The sequence below is a fragment of the Aotus nancymaae genome, unplaced genomic scaffold (genome assembly GCF_030222135.1).
Source record: "Aotus nancymaae isolate 86718 unplaced genomic scaffold, 86718_ANA_hifiasm-v0.15.2.pri h1tg000077l, whole genome shotgun sequence".
Lineage (NCBI taxonomy): Eukaryota > Metazoa > Chordata > Mammalia > Primates > Aotidae > Aotus > Aotus nancymaae.
In genome coordinates, this window is record NW_026988492.1 from 9,786,150 (window position 1) to 9,813,289 (window position 27,140).

At 36.9% G+C, this 27,140-nt stretch overlaps 1 protein-coding gene across 1 annotated transcript in view; it reads right to left on the bottom strand.

The window, feature by feature from the left end:
- GPR158 (G protein-coupled receptor 158) overlaps nt 1-27,140 on the bottom strand; it is a 398,680-nt gene that overhangs the window by 343,843 nt on the left and 27,697 nt on the right. The window contains exon 2 of the mRNA XM_012450142.3: nt 14,553-14,658. Coding sequence (XP_012305565.2) covers nt 14,553-14,658 — 106 coding nt within the window. The remainder of the gene's footprint in view (nt 1-14,552; nt 14,659-27,140) is intronic.

A 27,140-nucleotide genomic window follows, 5' to 3' on the forward strand; every position in this document is an offset into this window, starting at 1 on the left:
GAAATTTGAGGCATAATAAAGAAAGATGGGCAGTCTGAATTAAAAAACAGCACTTTTTACTACTATGTAATATTGTCTCCAGAAAAATATATTGCATAATGAACTGGAGAGGAAGAAAACTGAAGACAGTATTGCAAAGGTACAAGCAAGCTGGAAAGTAGACTTCAGGTGCTCTTGCCATTAAAAAAAACAAGGAAGAAGAGAAATAACCATGTGAGAAGAAGGATATGTTACTTTACTTGACTATTGCAATCACTTTCCTAAGCATATCAAAACATCATGTTGTATACACTAAGTATATACACTTACCATTAAAGTTGACCAGGCGTGATGGCTCACATCTGTAATTCCAGCACTTTGGCAGGCCAAGGTGGGTGGATCACAAGATCAGGAGTTCGAGACCATCCTGGCCAACATGGTGAAACCCCATCTCTACTAAAAATACAAAAATTAGCTGGGTATGGTGGCATGTGCCTGTAATCCCAGCTATCCTGGAGGCTGAGGCACAAGAATCGCTTGAATCCAAGAGGCAGAGGTTGCAGTGAGCCAAGATCGCACCACTGCACTCCAGCCTGGTGACAGAGCAAGACTCAGTCTCCAAAAAAATAAAAATAAAAAATAAATTTAAAAATAACATTAAAGTTGTGAAAGAAAAAAAGACCAAGCAAAAAGTGATTAGGAATAGAACTAAGTTGTAGTAAGAATTAGAGAAGAAAATAGATTCATGAGATACTGAGGTAAAATTTACATCACAAGTGGCTAATGTGGAAGGAAAGGGGAATGCCTACCACTTTGCCACCAGAGAGACCAGACTACCAAGCACTTTTGTAATTTAAGATCTATTCAACTGTGATCAAAGAGAAAAGGTGCAGAATTTCATTTCTACTCATTGCCACTCCCTAACCCAAGCTCAGCTTCAACACACACCTTCTTGTGACAAAGGAAACAAAATATCATTACATAGCCAGCTATAAATTTATTTTACCTGTTTAAAGAAAACTGTAAAAAACCAGGATCAAAAAGGATTCTGGGATCTCTGAACTACTTCAATAAAGGAACAAAAAACCAAATTCACTTTTCATTTTGCATATATATATTTATTTGGTCCTAAGAATATCTTGACAATACACACACAAAAAAATGATGCTTACTGAATTCACAATCTGCTACTTAAATATACAAATTAATTAGCTGATGGCTGGCTTACCAAATAATCAGGGTAAAATTTCAGGCCAATCTTCAGAAAAAACTTTTGAGGCATTACTTGAATAAGCCATCTAACTGGTAACCAAATACTCAAATTATCAACAAACAGCACTAACCAGATAAATTGGTCTTCATATATACTTAGGACTGCAGAATTCTATATAGTTCTAAATACTTTGACATGTAAATGATTTTCAATTTACATTTAAAATCCCAATATGAAAAATTTGAAAAGTAAAACACAGAATATTCCACCCTTTGGTGTTTTGTTCAAAATTGTTTATGAAGTCAAAATAAAAATCCTAAAAGTGTAGTTTTCACTCAAACTATATAATAAGTGAAATAATAAATGAATATTTTTACCTATAATACATTTGCTATAGTTAGAAATATGTATCACACTTATATGTGAAATGCTAATTTGGATTAATTGCTCTTTTAATTAATGTGACTACTATACTTGTATCATCATCATATCTGATGACACTGGGCTGAGACTTCAGCAGGATCTAAGGCTGAAATGATCAGGAAGGAAGGCAGTGGGGAAGAGTGAGTTATCAAAGTCTCGAAAGTGAGTTATCAAATCACAAAAGGAAGAGAGAGAAAGCACAGAAACCAGGAATTGAAATTAAAGTCAGAAATAATGTAGTAGCTGATAGTGTACCTCTCAAACACTTCAGTCTGGGAACCCTTTACACTCTTGAAAATTACTGAGTATCTCAAAGAGCTTCGATTTATGGGGGTTATGTCAATTGATATTTACCATCTTATATATTAAAACTGAGAAAATTTCAACATATGTATTAATTCATTTAAAAAATAACAAATATGTTAACATAAATAAAATTTATGAAAAAAACTATTTTCCAAACCAAAAAAAATATTTAGCTAGAAGAGTGTCATTGTTTTACATTTCTGCAAATCTCTTTCATGTTGGACTTATTACAAGACATCTGGATTCTCTTCTCTCTTTCTGCATTTAATCTGTTTCTACATCACATCTTGTATAACCTCTGGATACTCAGAAGAGAATGGAGAGTTTCAAAGGCAAATCATGGCTCTGAATTATTATAAAACTACTTTTAACTTCATGGACTTCCTTGAAAGGGTCTTGAGGACCCCCAGGGGTCCCAGCACCGCACTTTGAAAGTGACTGTGTTAGACAAACATTTTAAAAAGTGTTAGACAAAGATGATTTGCAGACAAGCATAAAAACATAGCCTATCAGTGAGGTTGCTCAGTACACCTATAAATTCTGGTGTTCAACAGGTCTAGAATTGCAATGGGGCCAAGCCTACAGAGACAATTATCCATTCTCCTATTTCCAAAGGTCAGTATATAATCAACTCGACAGAATCTCCTCCAGGTGATCATGGAATTGTAAGCACCAGCAGGAAGAAAAAAAAAAGACATGGCTTTTGCATGCATAAAACTAAGATTGTACTGACAAGCTAGTAATAAAATCTACGGAAATAATTACATAATCAAGATTAGGTCATGGCTTCACTTCATTACAATAATTATGGTAAGATAATAGAAAGCACTGCTGAGGGACAGCTCCCTTTCCTGAAGAGCTATAAAAATAAAGTGGATACCCACATATTTAGAATAGTGTAAAGATATTCCTTTCTGGAGACAGAGCATGGACCAAAAAAACTCCCACAGACTTACAAGTCCCTCTGAGCATGTTCATCCCACTGATATGGGCTCTGATCATCTAGCAATTCTCCCTTTACACACTCTTCTACTTCATGCACAATAAGTGCTCTAAATATTCTCCATTTGCAGTTTTTTTCCTCCTTAATCCTTCTGTTTTCAATGGTCTTTTGTTCCATTTCCAGCCTTACTTTTATTTGTTTCATCAATTACATTCACTGTTCCCTACCCCTTTCCATAGACCTCCATGTAAGCTTATATTTAAAAATACAAAAATCTTCTGCATTTTAAAGACAATAGTAACCTAAACTATGAATAAGCTAAAAGAACAGTGTCGGGGTGGGGCGGGGGGGGCAAAAAAAAACAATAGCTTCAAATGACAAAAATGATTTGAAATAGACACTTGCACATTACTTTGAGGACAAAAGCATTTTCAACTGACCTCAATACTTTATGTTCTGCTTGGATCATCAACACTCACTTGTTCTCTCTCAATCTATAGGCCCTTCGGAGGGAAAAACAATGATAAATTGAAACCTGTGTTCTATGAATACACATAAACGACTTGGTAAAGATACCAACAAAACAAGGCCTTTTATCTTAGAAAAAGAAGGTATCAAGGAAAAGAGTTTTAACTCTGTATAATACAGTCAGTTAAAGCTCTCTAAATCAGCCAAGGGCTGTAGCTAAGCAACATGATTCTTCACTTGCTCAAAAAGAGGGCTGCCAAGCATCGGTAGCCTCATTTCTCACTGAAAGCTTTGACAAGTTTCCACCATATTTTATATAATTGTAGCAGAGGGAGTGCCAGATTAGATCTGATTTGCTGTCATAGTGGGATTTTTTCCCACATAAGCTAATGATGCAAAGCTATATTTAACCCTCAAAAAGTCACCCTCAGGCACTCACTGTATATTCTGATTGCCTCTCATATCTAGAATTAGACAAGTAGCAATTTTTCTGCTACTGAATATGACAAAAGCAAAGGTTTAATAGGTAGGGCTTTTTTTTCCCTGATTGGCTCCATTATAAATTTAGCTACATATTCCAAATCTGTTCACTAACTTCATATTTCATCAGATGTTCTCTCACTGAATTGAAAAGATCAAGAAAGTCTGGTACTTTGAGTTCACATCCTTTGGAGTATGCAAGTCAATTCTCTCGCCCCCACCCACTCTTGCCCTGCCCTGCATATGCTGTAGATCACCCACCTTCAAACTCAGCCTCACCCTGATCCCAAGGCCACAGAGAAGCTTTAAAGCATTTTACATGTTTTGTATTTAGCAATGGTTAGAGTCCATAACCTGTATGTTGTCACATTACAATTTATGATAACATATCATAAATGTAGTCAATCCCCTTGTCATCCCTGTACACAGTAAGCTGTCATCCTCCATATTCACCTTTGCTTTATTCCTGCATTCTGATTTGTGTTCTAATTCTCTACTAGGAGTAGGTCCCTTCCCTTAACCTGGCCTTTTAACTGATGTCCAGACAACGTGCACAGACAGCGAGCCAGTCTATTCACCTTGAAGGGTCAGGTAGTTCTATCCTTTGTACGTTCTAATTCAAATACTTCGAATGTCCTAACATTGGATCAACAGATTCACGAAGGTTGGTGATATAATCCAGTGACATAGAATGTATAAAACGAGTGTCATTCAGGAGCAGACTCCAAACACCATGACCCTGTTGTAGCTGGAAAACTGATTTATCTCCTACTCTAAGGTATCTGATTTCTTGATAAGCAGAAGAGGCAAATTAGATTTTTTTTTTAAAAAAATCAATGGTGCTCTCTATAGTATTGCCTCCTTTCTGGCTCAGATTATCCCAGATTTGCAATCGAATATCAACTTAACATTTTTTGGCTTTCTACATCTCACTTTCACCAAAATTTATCAGTCTTGCATTAGCATCCCAAAAGTACTTAAGGGAAACTGAACACCAACTCGTAAAATCTAGCTTGAATGAAGGTGACAACGCTGAGTAATAGTTTGGTTTATCACAGAGAAAAATCAGAAAATCTCAGGTTTGGCAGGCACAAACACATAAAAAGTGAGAATTCAAGGTATTCCAGTACAAGGACAATGAGACTATTCTTTTGAATGGAAACATCTTGTAATGTTTAGAGTATACTAGGTATACCCTTTAGAGTATACTAGGTATAAAATTTTAAGTTGCAGAAGAATTTAAAGAGGTATCTAGTGCAAACATATAGCCAATATTGCCTGCAGTTTCAATGAGCCCCACAAAATTGTCACGTGGTACCTTTCACTGTTGAAAATACCAAGGTCTACAGCATCCTCTCCAAATGGTCATCCCTGCAAGGTGTGACTGAACAACTGTCCCATTCAAATTTACAATCTACTCTTTTAAAATGTGTATTTTTAATTTTTTAACAATTCTGATTATTAAGAAGTTCCACTTCCGTTGAGGTAAACAGAGCCTTCTGCAGTTCCTGTTGTTTTACTAGGAAGTCACACACTAGCCCCTGTATCCCCTGAGAAAAAGTGTAAGTATCCATATAATAGCTATTTTGATATTTGAAGGCAGTTATCAGATCATCCACGTGTCTTTTATTTCCTGGAAAAAATTCTCAATTTCTTTGATTCTTCAAAAAGTAAGGTTTCAAAGTCCTTCGTAATACAAATTTTCTCTTCGGAGTGATTCCACTTTATCTATACACACTTTAATGTATGGGAACTGAAACCTGTCATATTATTTTAGGTATTTTCTGCTAAGTTCTGAATACAGTAGACATGTGATCCTCCCCAGATCTGGAGAACAACCTCAGACTATGTTGGCTTTTGCTATGGTTTTGCAGCCACACCATACTGTTGATTTATTTTCAACTTTCAATTATCCTCCCAATAGTGTTCACATGTGATCAAACCAAACCTCATCAATCTTGCCATGCTCAAAAAGATATGAATTTTGATCACATTCAGGATCTTATCTTTGCTCTGATTAACTTTCATTGTGGTTGAGCTGTCCATTTCTCTAACCCAGCAATATCTTTTTAGTCTCTGATATTAACTTTGAATGAATTTGTTATTCTTAACTATGTGTCTCCTATATCATTATTCAAAGAATAGATGAACATTCTGACCAGCACAAAGCCCCACATAAAGCCCTATAAAACTACCATAACCTTCACTGAAAGTTAGTATCACTCCATTCAATTACTTAAACACAAATCCAAGGCCTATAGGAATTCTAACTCCTCTCCTATTAAGAAGGATGCTGGATTTTCACAGCAATTACTTTATGGAATACCAAAGCAGCATGTCTAAAGTGACGCCTGGTATAGGGCGTCATCTCTCCTACCCAATTTCCAAGGTTAAATGTAGTTTGTAATCTAAAATACCCAATACATCCTCACTTCTAATCCTAAATGAATTCATCTGGTTATAAGTTTACTAGATAGCAAAAAGCATATGATCATAGTAAAACAAAAATAGGCCTAGAATCAGACATATCTGGATTCTAATCCCAGTTTTACCAACTACTATTTGTATGATTATAAATAAGTTATTTAGCCTGTCTTGGCCTAGCTTTCTCATCAGTAAAATAGAGGCTTTCAAGATTAAAGAAATGCATATAAAGCACACAGACCAATTTTTGACCCAAACCAAGCACTACCAAGTAGTTGCAGCCATTATTAGTGTTAAAATTAATAAGAAGCTTTATTTTTCAAATTTTGATAAAATCTATTGAGTTGAAACAAGAGAAAAAGTCAAATATACCCAGAGTTTTTACTGTGAATTCATCTGCTTCCTACTGCAACCTTCAACTTGAGGTTATTTGCATTAGCAATCCTCATTATGATCCACAAAGGAAAAGGAGTCTCTAAATATAGAGATGAATCTACCACCTCCTCACAGATATGCTCAAGGTTCTTCCAATTGTCTTTCTCCATCATCTTCTTCCCAACTCCATACAAGTTCTAGAGACACCACCAACATTTACAAGATAGACAGATTTTTCTTTCGAGGCTGCATATGCCCTCTTGCCTTTAATCCACCCTCCTTTTATAAACTATGACCTAGCTTATATAAATCACCTTGTACACATTTCCACAGTTATAAATTTCACTTCTCAAAACTAAAGGGCTCACATTCAGGGGGAAAAAACATTGGCTGCTTCTTACCAAGCCTCTACTCATCTACTCTATACATGCCAGAAAGCCTTCCTTACAAATATCACTCTTCTCTGTATCCCCAAATGCTTTCTAATCTTTAAACCATACTGGAGAACCTGTTTATTTTCTTTAATCTATATAATGAACATCATTCTACATCAATTAGTGAATAGTATTCATTTTAAGTAGTACAATGGTATGATATTATTTGGAAGCACTGTAATTTAGTTACCTAATTCATTAATATGCATTTGTTTCTAATTTTTTGCTACAATAATGTAATAAGTAGTCTAGTATGTATATATTTATGAATTATATTTTAGAATTATATTTATGTTTTAGAATTTTCTAATGTTTTCTTAGATAAACTACATATTTTTTAAGAAATGAGGTCTCACTCTGTTGCCCAGGCTGGAGTGCAAAGACGCAATCACAGCTCACTGTAGCCTCAAACTTCTGGGCTCAAAAGATCCAATGGCCTCAGCCTCCTGAGTAGCTGGAACTACAGGCATGTGCCACCAAGCCTTGCTAATTTTTAAAATTTTTTTGTAGAGACAGGGTCTCACTATGTTCCCAAGGCTTAGATAAAGTATTTAAAGTAGAAGTAGAGAAAAAACAGGTAGAACAAAGAAGAAAACATTTTTAACGATGATACATTTTTACCGTATTGTCAAAAATTTTTATAACAATTTACATTCCTCCCAATAACACATAATATCCTCACCAACACTGAGTACAATTTTTTACTGCTTGCCAATCCCATAAGTAAATTCCTGCACTTCTTAAATATGTGTGAAGACTTCTCTTTTATAAGTCTCGTGTCTCAGAAATTAATATATGATATTTTAGTACATACCACCTAGAAAATTTAGTACATAAAAAAGTTAAAGTCAATTGCTATATTTAAGTTCTCTGGTTGCCTCTAGAATGCAATGATTTCTTTTAAATTATAAATTTCCTCTGTCTTATTCACCACTGTATCCCTAGGACCTAAAACAATGAATTTGAAATAATGTTATAAAAGGCATCCCATGGAAAAGATAGCATAGATTTATTAGCCATAAGAAGAAGAATTACTAATAATATTAGTTCAGCGAACTTTTAAAGTGGCCTCAAAGAGAGAAGCCTAGTACATCTAATTACATGTGATTAGACTAAAGTCAGAATTGGGTTGCATGAGACAGTGATGGAAACAGTGGTTTAGTATTTAACCGGAATACAACACACAAATAGCTTTCAACTGTATATAAGGAAAGGCGTATTGAGTTCTAATAGTAAAAGAGATGTCTAGACAACAAGGAAATATTTTAATGTCACTTAGTTTCCTAAGAAATAGATCTTCTCTCTCTCTTTCCCCTAACCACAAGATGGTGATAGCCACTGGTGAACTCTCGGCTCAGTTGCTGGAAACAGTCAGCCTTCCCTTAACTGACTTATTAGGCCCCCAGGTCAGTGTTTTTTGGCACGGTGATTTCTAATCCCAGCTGTGAAACAATTCTAGAATCTCTATTCCAAATAACTCTCTAGAGCATAGTGGAAAACTCAGAAAACTATTATTGGTTTCTATTAATTTTAAAAACAAAGAATGTAACAAAATCACACAAGATAGGCTTTAGAATTCCAAAAACAAATGAGGGTCCAGATAGTGGTGGTACGGCCTAGCCTGGTAAAGCTAGGATATGTGACTGAAACAGAGAATTAGCTTAGAAAAAGAAGACTTAGAAGGTAGCTAACAGCATTTTTCAAATACCTGAAAGGTAACTACTGCAAAACAATTAATTTCATTTTGGGCAACTGGTCAAAAACAAAATACAACCTATGTATTATAGGGAGGCCAACTAACAACAACAAATTGTCTCCATTAATTCAATGGTGTCAGATACTGTGCTACACATAAATGAACACCTGATCATTGTCCCACATTCCAAAAGAAGAGTGTGACTTTAAATTAAATAACCACATTTCATACTAGTAATAAGAGAAAAGAGAAGTTGTGCTACAAATACAATTAAAATGTAAATATCCACAATGATTACTGGTGTTTACTCCTCACTTACTGAAAGACTGTCAGTTTCCAGTGTGAAATAATGGCATTAAAATAGTTTGCAACATTCTCATTACTTAGTTTCAATTGCACTAATATAGCAGATCATAAGAAGATTGCATAAGCCAAAATTCATTTCAAGTTTGTCCTTAAATGTCCCTCAGTGAATTTTAAGGCAAAGTTACTGACTCAAGCGTACAAGGAAAGTCAGGGATTTGAAAGTTTTTAAAAACCTATGTGGCTTGACTACACTATAAGCTAGACTGTATCCTGGAGCAGAGCTGTCCACGGCACTTTTCAACATGGCAGCCACTAGCTACATGGGCTATCAAATGCTTGAAATCAGGTTAGCGAGGCCAGAAACTTTCTTTGAATTTTGTTTAATTTTAATTGATTTAAACTTCAAAAGCAACAAATGGCTAGTGGCTATCATACTAGACAGCATGGCTCTGGAGATAGGTGAACAATAATATTTGTTAAACAGAAATTTTCTGGAGAAAAGAACAATGTTGAGATAGCAGCCAGAAGATGAAACTACCATATAGCTATTTTTAAGTGAATTAAAGCTATTTTTAATTTAAGCTATTTTTAACTAAATGAAAAATTAAATGAAATGAAAGCTCTCTAGAAAAGTACTCTAAACCCTACTGTAGTCAAATGAGTAAGTTACATTTTATATAAGAGGGTTTTCCTGCTTTCTTTGAGTCTTCGCATTCTATTCCTCTTTTCATATACCAAATGATGAGCCTTCTTACCTTTTTAACCTTCTTTAAAATTTATCTTTAGAGATTCATTAAACTTACATCTAATGGAGTAGTCAAGAGTTACAAATAGATTTTCGCCCAATACACCCCATAGAAAAGAGGATATAAGGGAAACTTAGAGAAAGAGAAGACCAATGACTGAGGTGATAACACCACAACCACTCCAGTGAATCTGACATCTTCAAAAAGTGTTCTTCAAAACAGAGTAAACACGACTTTAATTGGAATGCAAGAAGAAAATAGTAGAACTTCTGTTTACATTTAACTTTTTAACAAAAGAAATATCAGCTGTTAAGCCTTGTTATATTTAGGACTTAGAGTAATATTAACGCCCTTAGTCACACACTTCATATGATCACAAATCTGAGAAGGCACTAGATTTTCCTCCCATCCTGAAGGAAAACTGGGCATTTCAAGACAGAAACACATTGACAAAGGTCACTAGGTTCCATCATTTGCTTCCATTTTCCCTTTATTGCCTTTATATTTGGACATTTAGGTGAATTTTTAGAGTGTTTTAAAGTGTAAAAATATTTATGATTCTTCATGAGATGGTGTGTGACCCACAAAATCTTCCCCCATAAAGATTCTCTGATTATCTCAAAATGAACTGCTCACTTCTGAGCTTAAAGATTGGCTATACATTGCTCTTTACAAAAAAGGCAAATGTTCCAAATTTGCAGATCCGTTCTGGGATGGCAAGTGGTTGGTTGCCAATAGTGTCTATGAAATAGGTATTTTAAAAATAAATAAATAAATAAGCCATTCCTTCAAAGCCATTGTAACAATCCATGAGAAGGTCTTTTCAAGTGAACATTTGGAAAATGGATATTTGAAAATGTTTTCAGTGTTAAGTGGTTTTTGTTGCCAAAAGCTATAAATATTCACATACCTCTACAGTTTAAATGTCCTAGTCTGCTTGAATATATTTTACATGAAGAGATTCAATGGGTTTTTAACCTATTCCTTTAAAATATTAAAATGACCAGCTTTCGAATTAGTTTGCAAGGACCAATTGACATCAGGTAAGATGAAGAACTGCCAGCTGTATCTCTACAAATAAAACCTCTGCAAAAATTGGTAGCTAGAACTACAAAATGAACATCACAATTTAGCAAACACAGTTGACAATGTATTTCTTCAATTTGGACTGATATATCCTAGTGAGGATATCTTTCAACCATGACAGATATTAAAACTAAGTATAAAAATAAAGTGAACTTAGAGAACTCTGAATCGCTGCATTACTAAATATTAAACTAAGATCTCCAAAAATTATGACATAATCACTAAAAATCTTATTAAAATTATAAATCAATTATATTGCTATAAAAATGTAATTATTTTAACATATAATTTACACTAAAGCATGATTTCATCTTCATTTCAATCTTGTTTTCTGATTTATAATATACTTAATATAAAAATATAACTGAAGATGTATATACTTTCTAAATTTAAAATATATAAGATGGACTGAGGTTTAAAAGATATTTACTAATGGAATATAACCACAAAGTTTCCAGGATACTGTCTGAATATTTCCTATTTCAATGGTTTTTTAAACTTCTTATAGTGGAAACAAAACAAAAGAAAATCTTTAAAACAATAATTAATACCAATTAATTTTACGTTTAAACTATTCTGTAGGAAAGGATTTTACGTATTCAAACATTGATACAAAAACGTCAAGAAGCTTTTAAATGGATAATGAAAACTGACCAAATCCATTTTGCAGTAATCTAGGTCAGTTACGAAGACATGTCCTTCAAAAAATGCTTAGTGGCCTCTTAGACCTTGTAAAGACCTAAACTCATTGAGAAAGTATTTTCTTCATGAACCATTTCATTTCTTTCTAAAATCCTCCTGAGGCTTTTGTCATTGGTTCCATATTACCTATTTCCAACGTCAGACCTGATATTCTGGTTGTACACATCCTAGAGGCTGGAAAGTTTTGCAACATTGCTAGAAAAATTTTTACAGTGAAAAGTTTGCCTCACTTATAACTGAAATTTGTAACTTTGTCTATTGCTTACAAGAGAAGAATATTAAACATTAGCAAGATAAAACCCACTTTAAACCAAGATGAGTGTCTTTATTTCTAACAAGATGGACATTCATAAAGACAGGACCCTACATCCTGCAAATGTGGATCATGTTAAGCGCTTCCCAAAATAAGCCAGTTTACACAGCGATCCTGGGGTGGTAACGGTGGGTGGGGGGGCGTTGTTACAAACAATAAAGTAGAACCAGAACACATGAAAAATGCCACAAGCAAGAGATTTTTCCTTCTGTTTTCCCAAGCAGTAAAAAACTCCAGAGAAGCCAGCTTCTAATGTCTAACTCACATCCATTTGAGAAAGGAATTGAAAGACTATTCCTAGTAACTACATTGAGGATGTGGTTTAGAACTGTTGCAGGTGCCTAAAGTGACCAGCACAAACTATATGACCTTAGAGAAGCCCAATAAAATGTGTGAAGAGTTCCAGGACAGACTTGTGCAAGGAAAACTACCCCCATGAGGGCCTCCTGAGCACAGCCCATGACACAAAGATTCTTTACTCCCAACTCTAGTACCTGGGCAAGAGTGACAGAGTGCAAGTTGAACATACACTCTGTAGATCCACTGTTTTGGTAACACTTGATCACTGAGCCTCTTTCTGTAACATTTTCAAATGAAACTGTAGAGTATTTTTTCCACTTTTTAAAGTAGGAATTTAATAAATATAATGCTCCCATACATAATCCCAAAAGTTATAAATTTCAACTTAATCTTTGTTAATCAGAATAGAGGATAATATTTTATCTTGAAATAACCTAGTTTATTTCAAAGCTTTAAAAAGACACAAAACCCAGAAAGTGAATAATCCTGATGCAATGAAAATAAATCAATCTTCCAAAAGGAGAATGAGGTTCTTACACTATGACCATCTAATCAAATAAATAAACAGATGCACTCTAAGGACACAAAACCACACCATGATTATTAGAGGCAAGCAGCAACTGTAACAAACTGAAAAGTAAGTATCTCCTTGTTTCTAGGCAGACTGCTTAATGAACCACCCAGGAGCACCACCAACACAAGGCTATACAGAAATGAACACACACACAGATCAATATCCACAATATGACTCCCATGCAGAAAAAAGTCCACTCTGGCTAAAAGACAACGCTAAGTGGCTATCTGCTCTTAACAAAAGAGTATTGCTCTAGACATTGCAATGGAGATAATAATCAGGCTAAAGACATTCATCAAGCCAAGTGATTGAAATTCATATCTTAGAAATGCCAGAATCATCCAAAGTGGAGGCTCAGAAATATTCAAAACCATAAGAACAATTAAAGGAGACAAAAAGAAGAGCTCAATTTTTGTGAGTTAGCAAGGCAGAAGCACTAACATACATCATTGGGTCACAATTGAGTGAGGTGGAGGGGTAGTGAGAGGCAACTGTGGATGGTAGTCTCTGCAGAGGTGTATCGAGGTGTGGGGATGTGTGGGAATGGGGGCAGGGGTGGGAAGGATGTGGTGGAGAGATGTGATAGAGTTAGAAGGATATGGGGCATTATGGGAGCTTCTTACGGGTTAGGTGGCAAGAAGATTGAGGGATATTGTGGAAAGTATAGTGGTGGGATGAAAGTGTGTGTGGAATGTATGGCAGACATGGGAAACAGTGAAAAGATATTTGGGAGTGTGGGAGTGCAGGGGTATGTGGTTTGTGTGTGGCAGAAGTATGCACTATGGGTGTACACATGGTAAACATTCTATGGGCATATATACATGTATATGCATGCCATCAATACCTGTGTACCTGTCTGTGCACTTTTTTGTGTAATGGCACAAATAAGTGCTTATTGTTAAATTTCCTTCTGATTTAAAATTCCTTCTTTAAAATTACGCTATGTACAATTGCCTTTCACAAATGGCAAAATTCAAATTAAAGATGTAAATTAAATTTGTGGAAATATCCCCTCTATTTTAAATAAAGCAAGCTGACTTTCCTCACAAACTCATGGATTGATGTTGGAATAGTCCAAGTATTTAAGATCAGTAACTTTATTGTATGTTTGTGTCATAGTTTGAGGACCTTGGATATGGACTACTAAAAATGAAATCACTAGTATGTCATCACATTTCTTCTCTGGAACTGCAGAAGACAAGTGATAGTCCTATTTCCAGAAGCATGATCTCCATGCCTGTTTCCTATCAACCAGAGTATCATCAAATCAAGCAAGGATAGAGACTAAAAACTGAACAAATACACACACATATACACAACTCCTTTCTAAGACCCTGTACACTGTTTGCTACTTGTTTTCAAAACTGCCCCACCATACCTTCTCTAGTGCTCTTCTAGCAGATAGCAGTGTGTCTGAATAAATACCACCAATATTTTAATAAGCATCATATTCCATAAAAACAGGCATAATTTGGTTGACCCTTCCTGGGACTGTTTTCTCATCTCACAACTATTTTGTCGAGCCCATTTTGAAGAATAGGGCCAGGCTTTGCCTAAAGTCAAACTTCAGATGTAACCCTAGTATTGGCCTTCTTTCAGTCCCCAAATGAACAGCTATTTTGCACCAATTTTATTTTCTACTCCTATTTCAGTTCATTTGGGGGCACTGAGACCTGCACAGATTTTTTCCCCAGTAAGATGCCCCTTATTTACCCACACAAATATATTTAAATAATGCATTTCTGAGTTTCCCATTTCAGAGGATTTTATTTTCATCTTCTTACCTCTGAGTTGTTGAGGTGGCATTTATGAGTTCCTGAAAACCAGCCATCACTTGAGCATTGGTCAATGTCCACTTTCTGAAGATTTATGTCAACTTTCATGACACCCCTAGAAACAGAAAAGGATAAAAAGAACAAATTTATTATTATTCGGAACATTTATTATTTCTCTTTTATCCTTGAAATTAGACAAATTACCATAAAGAACACATCAAAAAATTGTCAAATTGCCCACTCGTGTTCAACCAAAGTGTACCAAGAGAAGACACACAGCAGTAGAAAATCATTAAGTGTTGGTTTTATATAAGTCCGAAGGCGAGGAGCTGTCTTCACTTCCTTATATAATGCCTGGTACATAATAGGTGCACAGTGTGTGTTGATTGCCTGAACTCCAGGACAATATTGCTCTAGACACAGTAGAAAATGTGACTCTGAAGTAACGCTTGCTCTCAGAACCCCTTCTAGTAAAGTATATCAAAATAAACCCCTCACTTCATTTCCTTTTACTCCTATTTCCCATGGAGAGCTAGGAAGACTGGGGAGTAGGGAGAACAGTATCAGAAAATAAGCATCTCTTTCCTCTGATCTCCCATTCTAATAACTCCAAACAGCTCTTTAGGTCTCCCAGTGTTCTACATTAAACGTAGAGATTTGGATCACTACAGAAATGCTGACTGCAATTTTTTTCTTATAAATATGGAAGTGAAGAGACTGCATTTCACTTAGCCATTTGAGAAGTGTCACTAAGAAAGACAACTCACAATTCAGAGCCAGTCAAAAGCTAAATTGCAAAGAAAACTCCTAGTTGGTCTAAAATTTCTCCACTTTCTCCAGCCAATCTTCTCTATATATTTTCCTAAGATTCCCTTTTTTCTATTTTTCACCACCACCAAACCACTAAAAGCAGCTGCTGCAGAAATATCTGTCCAACACTGAACTATCACACCTGGACTTTATTGAAATAAGTAACGCTGAACTATCACACCTGGACTTTATTGAAATAAGTATTCTGTATCCTAGGCCCTAAAGCTTTATAATGTAGTTTTTCATATACATAAGTGTAAATACCCCACTAAAAACTATTAAAAGTTAAAAACACATTTTCAAGGCCTCACATACCCAATTTAAACAATTTTCATTATGATATCCCTCACATAAATAAAACATAAAACTAGGCTCAAATTCCTGATTTTACATTTCTTGTAGCTACAAAGAATCCCACAGAATTACAAAATAAATGCAAACAAATCTATAAGACCAACAAAAACTAAATTTAAAATATTAATTTAAGAAAATAAAACATTATGCTTGCCAAAACAAAAGCACCTCTCACAACAGGAATATAGTACTGCCTGCTAGTTCAGCAATCCTATTTTGCCACACATCTTATGACTCATTTCTCTCATCTCTTTTCTCCTTTTAAATGACTGTGAAGCGTTCTAACAGAATGGCTTAATGCCATTTGGGCTTCCTTTGGGGTGAATAAATCATTTACTTTTTCACTCTGCCTCTGTTCTTTTCTTTACCTGTGAGAGAAGTACTACATTATCTAGTGCTAACATGCTCAAAAGACATGCAGAAATAAATAGGGACATTAAAACCTCCTGCCAGTATTTGGTTTATCCAGATAATCCAGAACATGTTTGAGATGATTTTCTAGATTATCACTGAAATGAACACCCCAAAATTATATAAAACATGCAGATCTTTCAGAATAAACCCCATTTTGCAAAATACTACTGTTGTGGGTCATAATGCTATAAAACGAATGTTTATGTGATAAATGGATTCTCAAGTAACCTGATGCCTTAAACCAGTTCACTCCTTTCCTCTTTCAACAAATATTTATTGTCTGGTATGTGCATATCACTGTAAGATATACCATGCAGAACAAAAGGCAAACCTACCCCTAAGGAACACTAAAAGGCATAGGACATTTTGAAAATAACTAAAGTATTAAATGGACAATGGATATTAAATTCTGGAGGATTTGGAAAGCTATCATTTGGAGTAAAGTAGGGATTCAATAACCATTCATTGACTTACTGACTGCTTTCACTATTAGACCTTTCAATCAAACTATGTTCCACAAAGGTTAATCCAATCAGGTAAGCCCACTTCTGGTTCTACTTTATGCTCTTTGGAAATAGCATTCTTTGATTCATTCAGTAAATACTCACTGAGTGCCTACTATGTGCCAGAATTTCTCTTGGCCTTTGAAATGCATTAGTAAGTAGGAACATAAAATCCTGCCTTCCTAGAGCTTAATTCTAGTGTGGGACAGCAAATAGGTAAAACAAATGACTAAATTACACTATATTTTACAAAAATTAATAAATAAATAACTTCTGTGGGGAAAAAAACTTCAAGCAGATTAAGGGGATAGAATAGAAAGATTTCAAAATTTTTTAAAGATTGGCCAGGATAAGCCTCACTGAGGAGAGATTTCCGACTCCACAAAGTTCAAGGTATAATTACCGCAGGTTTATAAGCACATTCTAAATCACTAGTATCATAAAATTTCTCACTGGACTAGTCACCCACTACATTTTGGTTTTCTTTCTTGAATATCTTATTTAGAAAGTATTTGTAACTGGCAAACTAATCAATATGCATTTCTACTTGTTTCACAATTGTTAGTACTAAAGAGGTCAAGTTTTTCTCAACAATCCTGCTGCCATGGCAGTCCAGTTCCCACACTGGGAAATCTCGAAATCTTCCAGCTTACCAGACAACTGGCTAACTTGGAAAATAAAAGGCTGCAATTACTGTGGTCATTTCCTTCCCTGGAGAAAACTGACTTCAGAAAAATGCAGTTCAATTGTCTGAAAGCTTTCGCCCTTCATGCCAAGTTCATACATGGAAACTAAAAAGTCACCGCAGACCTCAAGCCCGGCTCGTGAAGCATTCCAAGCTTGCGAAAAACTACGAAAGATAATGAGCTGGGTTTCCCAGCTGGGAAATCAACATTGAGGCTTCTTCATTAGAGCCTCAGCCTGGGTGCGCAGAGACTTACAAGACCCTTGGGAAGGCGCTGTAGACTTCATGTCGAGGCAAGCACAGGTCTGGGGGATATAATGCAAAGAAAATCATCTCTTTGTGTGGAAGAGCATCCTGCTGAGAGGGATACAGAGACTGAACACCTAAGGAACCACGTGTCATGTCGAAGACCAGGCCTGGCGAGAGCCCCACCACGCCTGCCTCCCCTGAGTGGGCGCCTCCGCGGCAGAAGTGCTGCTCTCATGGGTGCCGCTGGGAAATACCAAGGGGAAGAAAGCCCATTGCTGTCCGGTTGCTGTTTCATGGCCTCAGGACCGGAAAGCCAGAGTGAAAAAAAAGCCTGTAAGGGGCCTCCAGAGAATGGAAAATACAGCAAATAGGATCCCCCAAACACCTAGGTGCTCAACTACACTGCAGATCAGCATTTTCCTCTATTTGTTCATCAGTAGGACAAAATTCCTGAAGGGAGATTCAGCCCATCAAGCACGATTTCCCTACTGGTCTTTCTCTGTGAATGGGCCTTTCCAAGTCAAAGCAATGGCCAAGTGCCATAGGTTGGACTTCCTATGTGCTGCTTGTATCTTGACTCCTCTCTTCCATATACTTGGTCACTGCCTTGCTTGAAGTCTTCATCTTTCATGGGTTAAGAAATTTAATAGAGCTGGGCGCAGTGACTCATGCCTGTAATCCCAGCACTTTGGGAGGCCAAGCTGGGTGGATCACAAGGTCAAGAGATAGAGACCATCCTGGCCACGATGAAACCCCGTCTCTACTAAAATACAAAAAATTAGCAGGGCATGGTGCATGCCTGTAGTCCCAGCTACTCTGGAGGCTGACGCAGGAGAATCACTTGAACCCAGGAGGCGGAGGTTGCAGAGAGCCAAGATTGTGCCACTGCACTCCAGCCTGGCAACAGAGTAAGACTTCATCTCAAAAAAAAAAAAAAAAAAAAATATTTTAATAGAGTCTTCCGCCAAGATAGCTGAACAGGAACAGCTCCGGTCCACTGTTCCCAGTGAGAGCAATCTAGAAGGTGAGTGATCTCCACATTTCCAACCAAGGTACTAGGATTATCTCATTGTGAATGGTTAGACAGTGGGTACAACCCAAGGAGGGCAAGCCAAAGCAGGGTGGGGTGTCACCTAACACAGGAAGTGCAAGGGGCAGGAGAACTCCCTCTCCTAGACAAGGGAAGCCATTAGGAACTTTTCCAGACACTCTGGCACTCTGGCTCAGATACTGCGCTTTTTTTTCCCAGGATCTTCACAACCAGCAGGCCGGGAGATTCCCTCCGGTGCCTACAACACCAGCACCCCGGGTTTCCAGCACAAACTGGGTGACCATCTTAGCCACAACATTTTTTTTTCTCTCACATACCCCAGTGGCACCTGGAATGCCAGCAAGACAGAACCACTCATTCCCCTGACAAAGGGGGCTGAAGCCAGGAAGCCAAGTGATCTGGCTCAGAAGGTCCCACTCCAACAAAGACCAGCAAGCTAAGACCCACTGGTTTGAAATTTTAACAGCCAACACAGCAGTCTGAGCTGGACCTGGGACAGGTCCAAGCTCAGTCGGGGGAGGGGCATCCACCATTGCTGGGGCTCAGGTAGGCAGTTTTAACCTAGCCTGTGTAACAGTCACCTGGAAGTTTACACAGCAACTGGGTGGAGCCCACGGCAGCTCAGCAAGGCCTCTGCAAGCAGACTGTCAACTAGATTCCCTTCTTGCTAAACAGGGCATCTCTGAAAAAAGGCAGCAGTCCATCAGAGACTTATAAATAAACCCCCTACCTTCCTGGGACAGAGCACCTGGGAAAAGGGGCAGTTGTGGGTTCCACTTCAGCAGACCTAAACATCCCTGCCTGGCAGCTCTGAAGGGAGCAACAGATCTCCCAGCACAGAGCTCAAGCTCTGATAAGGGACAGACTGCCTCCTCAAGTGGCTCCCTGACCCCTGTTTATCCTTACTAAGAGACACCTCAAACAGAAAGCTCTGGCTGACATCTGGAAGATACCCTTCTGGGACAAAGCTACCAGTGAAGGGACCAAGTGGCAATCTTTGCTATTCTGCAGCCCCCACAGGTGATTCCCAGGCAAGCAGGGTCTGGAGTGGACCTTCAGCAAACTCCAGCAGACCTGCAGCAGAGGGACCAGACTGTTAGAAGGAAAACTAATAAACAGAAAGAAATAACTTCAACATCAACAGAAAGGATGTCCACTCAGAGACCGCATCCAAAAGTCGCCAACTTCAAAGACCAAAGGTAGGTAAAATCCACAAAGATTGGAAGAAACTAATGCAAAAAGGCTGAAATCACCAAAAACCAGAATGCCTCTTCTCCTTCAAGGGATCACAACTCCTCACCAGCAAACAAAACGGGATGGAGAATGAGTTTGATGAATTGACAGAAGCAGGCTTCAGAAAGTGAGTAATAACAAACTTCTCCAAGTTAAAGGAGCATGTTTTAACCCAATGCAAGGAAACTAAGAGCCTTGAAAAAAGGTTAGCCAAAATGCTAACTAGAATAACCAGCATAGAGAAGAACATGAACAACTTGATGGAGCTGAAAACCACAGCAGGAGAACTTTGTGAAGGATACACAAGTTTCAATGGCTGAATCAATCAAGCAGAAAAAAATATCAGAGATCAAAGATCCAACTCAATGAAATAAAGCAAGGTGGCAAGATTAGAGAAAAAAGAGTGAAAGAAGATGAATAAAGCCTCTGAGAAATATGGGATTATGTGAGAAGACCAAATCTATGTTTGATCAGTGTACCTGAAAGTGACGGGGAGAATGAAACCAAGTCGGAAAACATTCTTCAGGATATTATCCAGGAGAACTTCCCCAACCTAGCAAGGCAGGCCAACATTCAAATTCAGGAAATACAGAGAACACCACAAAGATAATCCTCAAGAAGAGCAACCCCAAAGCACGTAATCATCAGATTCACCAGGGTTTAAATGAAGGGCAATCAGAGATAAAAGTCAGGTTAACCACAAAGGGAAGCCCATCAGACTCACAGCAGATCTCTCAGCAGAAACCCTACAAGCCAGAAGAGAATGGGGGCCAATATTCAACATTCTTAAAGAAATTTCAACCCAGAATTTCATATCCAGCCAAACTAAGCTGCATAAGCAAAGGATAAATAAAATCATTTACAGACAAGCAACTGCTGAGAGATTTTGTCACCACCAGGCCTGCCTTACAAGAGCTCCTGAAGGAAGCACTAAACATGGAAAGGGACAACCAATACTAGCTACTGCAAAAACATACCAAGTTGTAAAGACCATCAATACCATGAAGAAACTGCATGAACTAACGGGAAAAACAACCAGCTACCATCAAAATGGCAGCATCAAATTCACACCTAACAATATTAACCTTAAATGTAAATGGGCTAAATGCCCAATCAAAATACATAGATTGGCAAATTGGATAGAGAGTCAAGATCCATTGGTATGCTGTATTCAGGAGACCCATCTCACATGCAAAGATACACATAGGCTCAAAATAAAGAAATGGAGGAAGATTTACCAAGCAAATGAACAAAAAAAAAGCAGGAGTTGCAGTCCTAGTCTCTGATAAAACAGACTTTAAACCAACAGAGACCAAAAGTGACAAAGAAGGGCATTACATAATGGTAAAGGGATGAATGCAACAAGAAGAGCTAACTATCTTAAATATATATGCAACCAATATAGGAGCACCCAGATACATAAAGCAAGTTCTCAATGACCTACAAAGAGACTCAGACTCAGACACAATAATAGTGGGAGACTTAAACACTCCACTGTCAATATTAGATAAACAAGACAGAAAATTAACAAGGATATTGAGGACTTGAACTCAGATCTGGACTAAGCGAATCTAATAAACATCTACATAACTCTCCAACCCAAATCCACAGAATATATATTCTTCTCAGCACCGCATTATACCTATTCTAAAACTGACCACATAATTGGAAGTAAAATACTCCTCAGCAAATGCAAAAGAACTGAAATTATAAGAAACAGTCTCTCAGACCACAGTGCAATCAAATTAGAACTCAGGATTAAGAAACTCATTCAAAAGTGCACAACTACATGGAAACTGAGCAACCTGCTCCTGAATGACTATTGGATAAATAATAAAATGAAGATATAAAGATGTTCTTCAAAACCAATGAGAATGAAGACACAACATACCAGAATCTCTGGGACATGTTTAAAGCAGTGTCTAGATGGAAATTCACTAAATGCCCACAAAAGAAACAAGGAAACATCTAAAATCAACACCCTAACATCACAATTAAAAGAACTAGAGGAGCAAGATCAAGCAAATTCAAAAGCTAGCAGAAGACAAGAAATAACTAAGATCAGAGCAGAACTGAAGGAGAAAGAGACACAGCAAACCCTTCAAAAAAAAAAGGTCAATAAATCTAGGACCTGGTTTTTTGAAAAGATCAACAAAACAGACAGACTTCTAGCCAGACTAATAAAAAAAAAGAGAAGAATCAAATTGATGCAATAAAAAATGATAAAGGGGATATCACCACTGATTCCACAAAAGTACAAATTACCATCAAAGATTACTACTAACACTTCTATGTAAATAAACCAGTGAATCTAGAAGAAATGCATAAATTCCTGGACACACCCTCCCAAGACTAAACCAGGAAGAAGTTGAATCCCTGAATAGACCAATAACAAGGTCTGAAATTGACACAGCAATTAATAGCCTACTAACTAAAGAAAGTCCAGGACCAGACGAGTTCACAGCCAAATTCTATCAGAGTTACAAAGAGGAGCTTGTACCATACCTTCTGAAACTATTCCAAACAGAAAAAGAAGGAATCCTCCCTCCCTAACTCATTTTATCAGACCAACATCACCCTGATACCAAAACCTGACAGAGACACAACTAAAAAAGAAAATTTCAGGCCAATATCCATGATGAACCTTGAAAATCACCAATAAAATACTGGCAAACAAATCCAACAGCCCATCAAAAAGTTTATCCATCATGATCAAGTCAGCTTCATCCCTAGGATGCAAGACTGGTTTAATGTACACAAATCTATAAACATAATCCATCACACAAACAGAACCAAAGACAAAAAAAAAAAAAAAACATGATTATCTCAATACATGCAGACAAGGCCCTCGACAAAATTCAACAGCCCTTTATGCTAAAAAGCCTCAATAAACTAGGAAGGAACATATTTCAAAATTATAAGAGTTATTTATGACAAACCCACAGCCAATATCATACTGAATGGGCAAAAACTGGAAGCATTCCCTTTGAAAACTGGCACAAGACAAGGATGCCTTCTCTCACCACTCCTATTCAAAATAGTATTAGAAGTTCTGGTCAGGGCAATCAGGCAAGAAAAGAGAAATAAAGGGTATTCAATCAGGAAAAGAGGAAGTCAAATTGTCTCTATTTGCAGATGACATGATTGTAAATTTAGAAGACTGCATCGTCTTAGCTCGAAAATTTTCTAAGCTGATAAGCAACTTCAGCAAAGTCTCAGGATACAAAATCAGTGTGCAAAAATCACAAGCATTCATATACACCAACAACAGACAAACAGAGAGCCAAATCATAAGAGAACTCCCATTCACAATTGCTACAAAGAGAATAAAATAAAATACCTAGGAATACAACAAGGGATGTGAAGAACCTCTTCAAGGAGAACTACAAACTACTGCTCAAGGAAATAAGAGAGGACACAAACAGATGGAAAAACATTCCATGCTAATGGTTAGGAAGAATCAATATTGCGAAAATGGCCATACTGCCCAAAGTAATTTATACATTCAATGCTATCCCCATCAAGCTACCATTGACTTTTTTCCACAGAATTGGAAAAAACTACCTTAAACATCATATGGAACCAAAAACAGCCTGCATAGCCAAGACAATGCTAAGCAAAAAAAAAAAAAAAAAAAAAAAAGCTGGAAGCATCACACTACCTGACTTTAAAGTATACTACAAGGCTACAGTAATCAAAACAGCATGATACTGGTACCAAAACAGAGATATAGAACAATGAAACAGAACAGAGGCCTCAGAAATAGCACCACAAATCTACAACCATCTGATCTTTGATAAACCTGACAAAAACAAGGAGTGGGGAAAGGATTCCCTATTTAATAAATAGTGTTGGGAAAACTGGCTAGTCAAATGCAGAAAGCTGAAACTGGATCCCTTCCTTATACCTTATACAAAAATTAACTCCAGATGGATTAAAGATTTAAACATAAGACTTAACACCATAAAAACCCTAGAAGAAAACCTGGGCAATGCCATTCAAGACATAGGCATAGGCAAGGACTTCATGACTAAAACAACAAAAGCAATGGCAACAAAAGCCAAAATAAACAAATGAGAGCTAATTAAATTTAAGAGCTTCTGCACAGCAAAAGAAACTATCAGTAGAGTGAATTGGCAACCAGCAGAATGGGAAAAAATCTTTACAAGCTAACCATCTGACAAAGGGCTAATATCCACAATCTACGAAGAACTTAAATTTAAAAGAAAAAAACAATCCCATCAAAAAGTAGGTGAAGGATATGAACAGACACTTTTCAAGAGAAGACATTTATGCATCCGAAAAACATATGAACAAAGCTCATCATCACTGGTCATTAGAGAAATGCAAATCAAAACCACATTGAGATACCATCTCACTCCAGTTAGAATGGTGGTCATTAAAAAATCAGGAGACAGTAGATGCTAGAGAGGATGTGGAGAAATAGGAACGCTTTTACACTGTTGGTAGGAGTGTAAATTAGTTCAACCATTGTGGAAGACAGTGTGGCGATTCCTCAAGGATCTAGAAACAGAAATACCATTTGATCCCACAATCCCCATTACTGGGTATATGCCCAAAGAATTATAAATCATTCTATTATAAAGACACATGTACACGTATGTTTACTGTGGCACTGTTCACAATAACAAAGACTTGGAACCAACCCAAATGTCCATCAATGATAGATTGGATAAAGAAAATATGGCACATATACACCATGGAATACTATGCAGCCCTAAAAAGGATGAGTTCATGTCCTTTGCAGGGACATGGATGAAGCTGGAAACCATCATTCTCAGCAAACTGACACAAGAACAGAAAACTAAACACCGCAAGTTCTCACTCATAAGCGGGTGTTGAACAATGAGAACACATGGACACAGGGAGGGAAATATCACACACCAGGGCCTGTTGGGGGGTTGGGGGCTAGGGGAGGGATAGCATTAGGAGAAATACCTAATGTAGATGATGGGGTAATGGATGCAGCAAGCCACCATGGTGTGTGTATACTTATGCAGCAAACTTGCACCTTCTGCGCATGTACCCCAGAACTTAAAATATAATAAATTTTTTAAAAAGCAGTATTAGGATGAATTGCTCTCCAACAAACTTTGAAAAACTAAAAGAAAAGGATAAAAAGGATAAGTTGATTGACAATATAAAATGCCAGTTTGCCCCAAGAGTAAGAAAAAACTTTAATAGTGAAATAAGCATAAAAAATTTAAATCATTCACGTCCCTGAAAGGTTCAGGCCTAGATGGCTTTATATAAAAATTCTACCAAACTTTTAAGGTACAGTTCTGCTTTATGTTTTCACAAACAAAGAAGAAAAAAAAAAACCACCCAGTTCACTTTACGTGATTTTTATTCCAAACCACATCAGGGCAATTAAAAAAAAATGCACTCACATTTTAACTATGCATGTAGATTCAAGAGTCTTAAAGGAAATATGAGCTAAACAAATGTTTAAATATATTAATTATTTGTTATGATACAGTGGAATATATATCAGAATGAATGGTTCTTTTAGCACCTACAGAAAAATATATCAACAAAATTTAAAATAGAAGAAATGAGGAAAATTATTTTAATCAAACTAAAAAGGCATTTTATAAAGGTCAACAACTAAATTAATTCTAATGGCAAACTACAAATCCAAGGAAGCTTTCTCAAATTGGTAAAGCTTATCTCTAGCAACATTATTCTTAAGGAAGAAATGTTTTTAACATAATCCCTTTAAGGCAAGAATGCTTACTGTATCACTGATGCTATGTAACACAGTACTGAAATCTTGATTAATTCTGTAAGAACCAAAAAAAAAAAAAAAAAAAAAACAACCAGAAAGAAAAATCAGATGTAAAGATCAGAAGTGAAGACATTAAATTGTCATTATTTGTTTATGATATGATCATTTAACAATAAAATCAACAGATAAATATCAGAACATTAAGAAAGTTCAGCAAGGTTGCCAGATACCAGAGCAAAGAACAAAAAGCGTTAGCATTTCTCTACACCAACCATCTCCTATAAAAAAATTTATAACTAAAAAGACATTTAAAATAGTAACAAAACCTACAAATTCTCTAGTAGTTAATCAAGAGTACACAAAACCTCTATAGAAAAATGTGAAAACTCTTAATGAACAATAAATGTTCTTAATAAACGGAGACACATACCAATACGGTTTGGATCTGTGTCCCCGCACAAACATCATGTCGAATTGTGATCCCCATGTTGGAGGTGAGCCTGGTGGGAGGTGACTATCATGAAGATGGATCCTTCATGAATGGCTTAGCACCATCCCCTCAGTGCTGTTCTTGTGATGGTATGTTCTCACAAGTCTGGTTGTTGAGAATTGTGCAGCACCTCCCCCGCACCGCGCTCTTGCTCCTCCCTTGTAAGATGCCTGCTCATGCTTTGCCTTCCACCATGAGTAAAATCTCCCTGAAGCCTCCCTAGAAGCAGAGGCTCCCATGCTTCCTGTACAGCCTGCAGAGTGTGAGCCAATTAAACCTCTTTTCCTTATAAATTACCCAGTCTGAGGTATTTCTTTATAGCAGTGCAAAATGGACTGATACACATGCCATTCTCTGAAAGGGGATAATTTCTTGTAATACAAATGTCAATTCTCATAATTCTTATCAAATGAAAGTACAAACTTAATGCACAACCTGCCAAAATTCTGTGTGAATTTTTGAAAAATAGCTTATTTAAGTAGAATGATAAAAGTCAGCTGTGAAAAAGAAGAGGACTTGTCCAACCAAATATTGGAACATACTACCCAATTGTGGCAGACATGGGAAGCCATGGAACAAAACAGAGAGCTCAGAGACATACATACGGATATAAGACACTTCGATGTATGATAAAGGAAGGTAGTATTAGGAATCTGGGCCACTAATGGATAAATGTAACCACTGGATCCCTACCCAATACCATGTACACAGGTATATTCCAAATGTTAACAACTTAACTGCAAAAGGCAAAACTATAAAGTCAGTAGTTGATAAGAGAATATTTTTGTGACAGCGTATTAAAAGATTTCATAAACGCTCTGACTTGAATGTGTCCCCCAGAGTTCATGTGTTAGAAACTTAATCCCCAGTGCAACAAATGTTAAGACATGGGACCTTTAAGAGGTGATTGGTTATAAGGGCTCTGCCCTCATGAATAGATTAATGTGGTTATTAAGGGAGTGGGTTTGTTATAAAAGCAAATATGGCCTCCTCTTGTGCATGTGCTCTCCCCATCCCTTTTTCTTCTGCATGAGTAGGCTCTCTTGCCATTTCACCTCC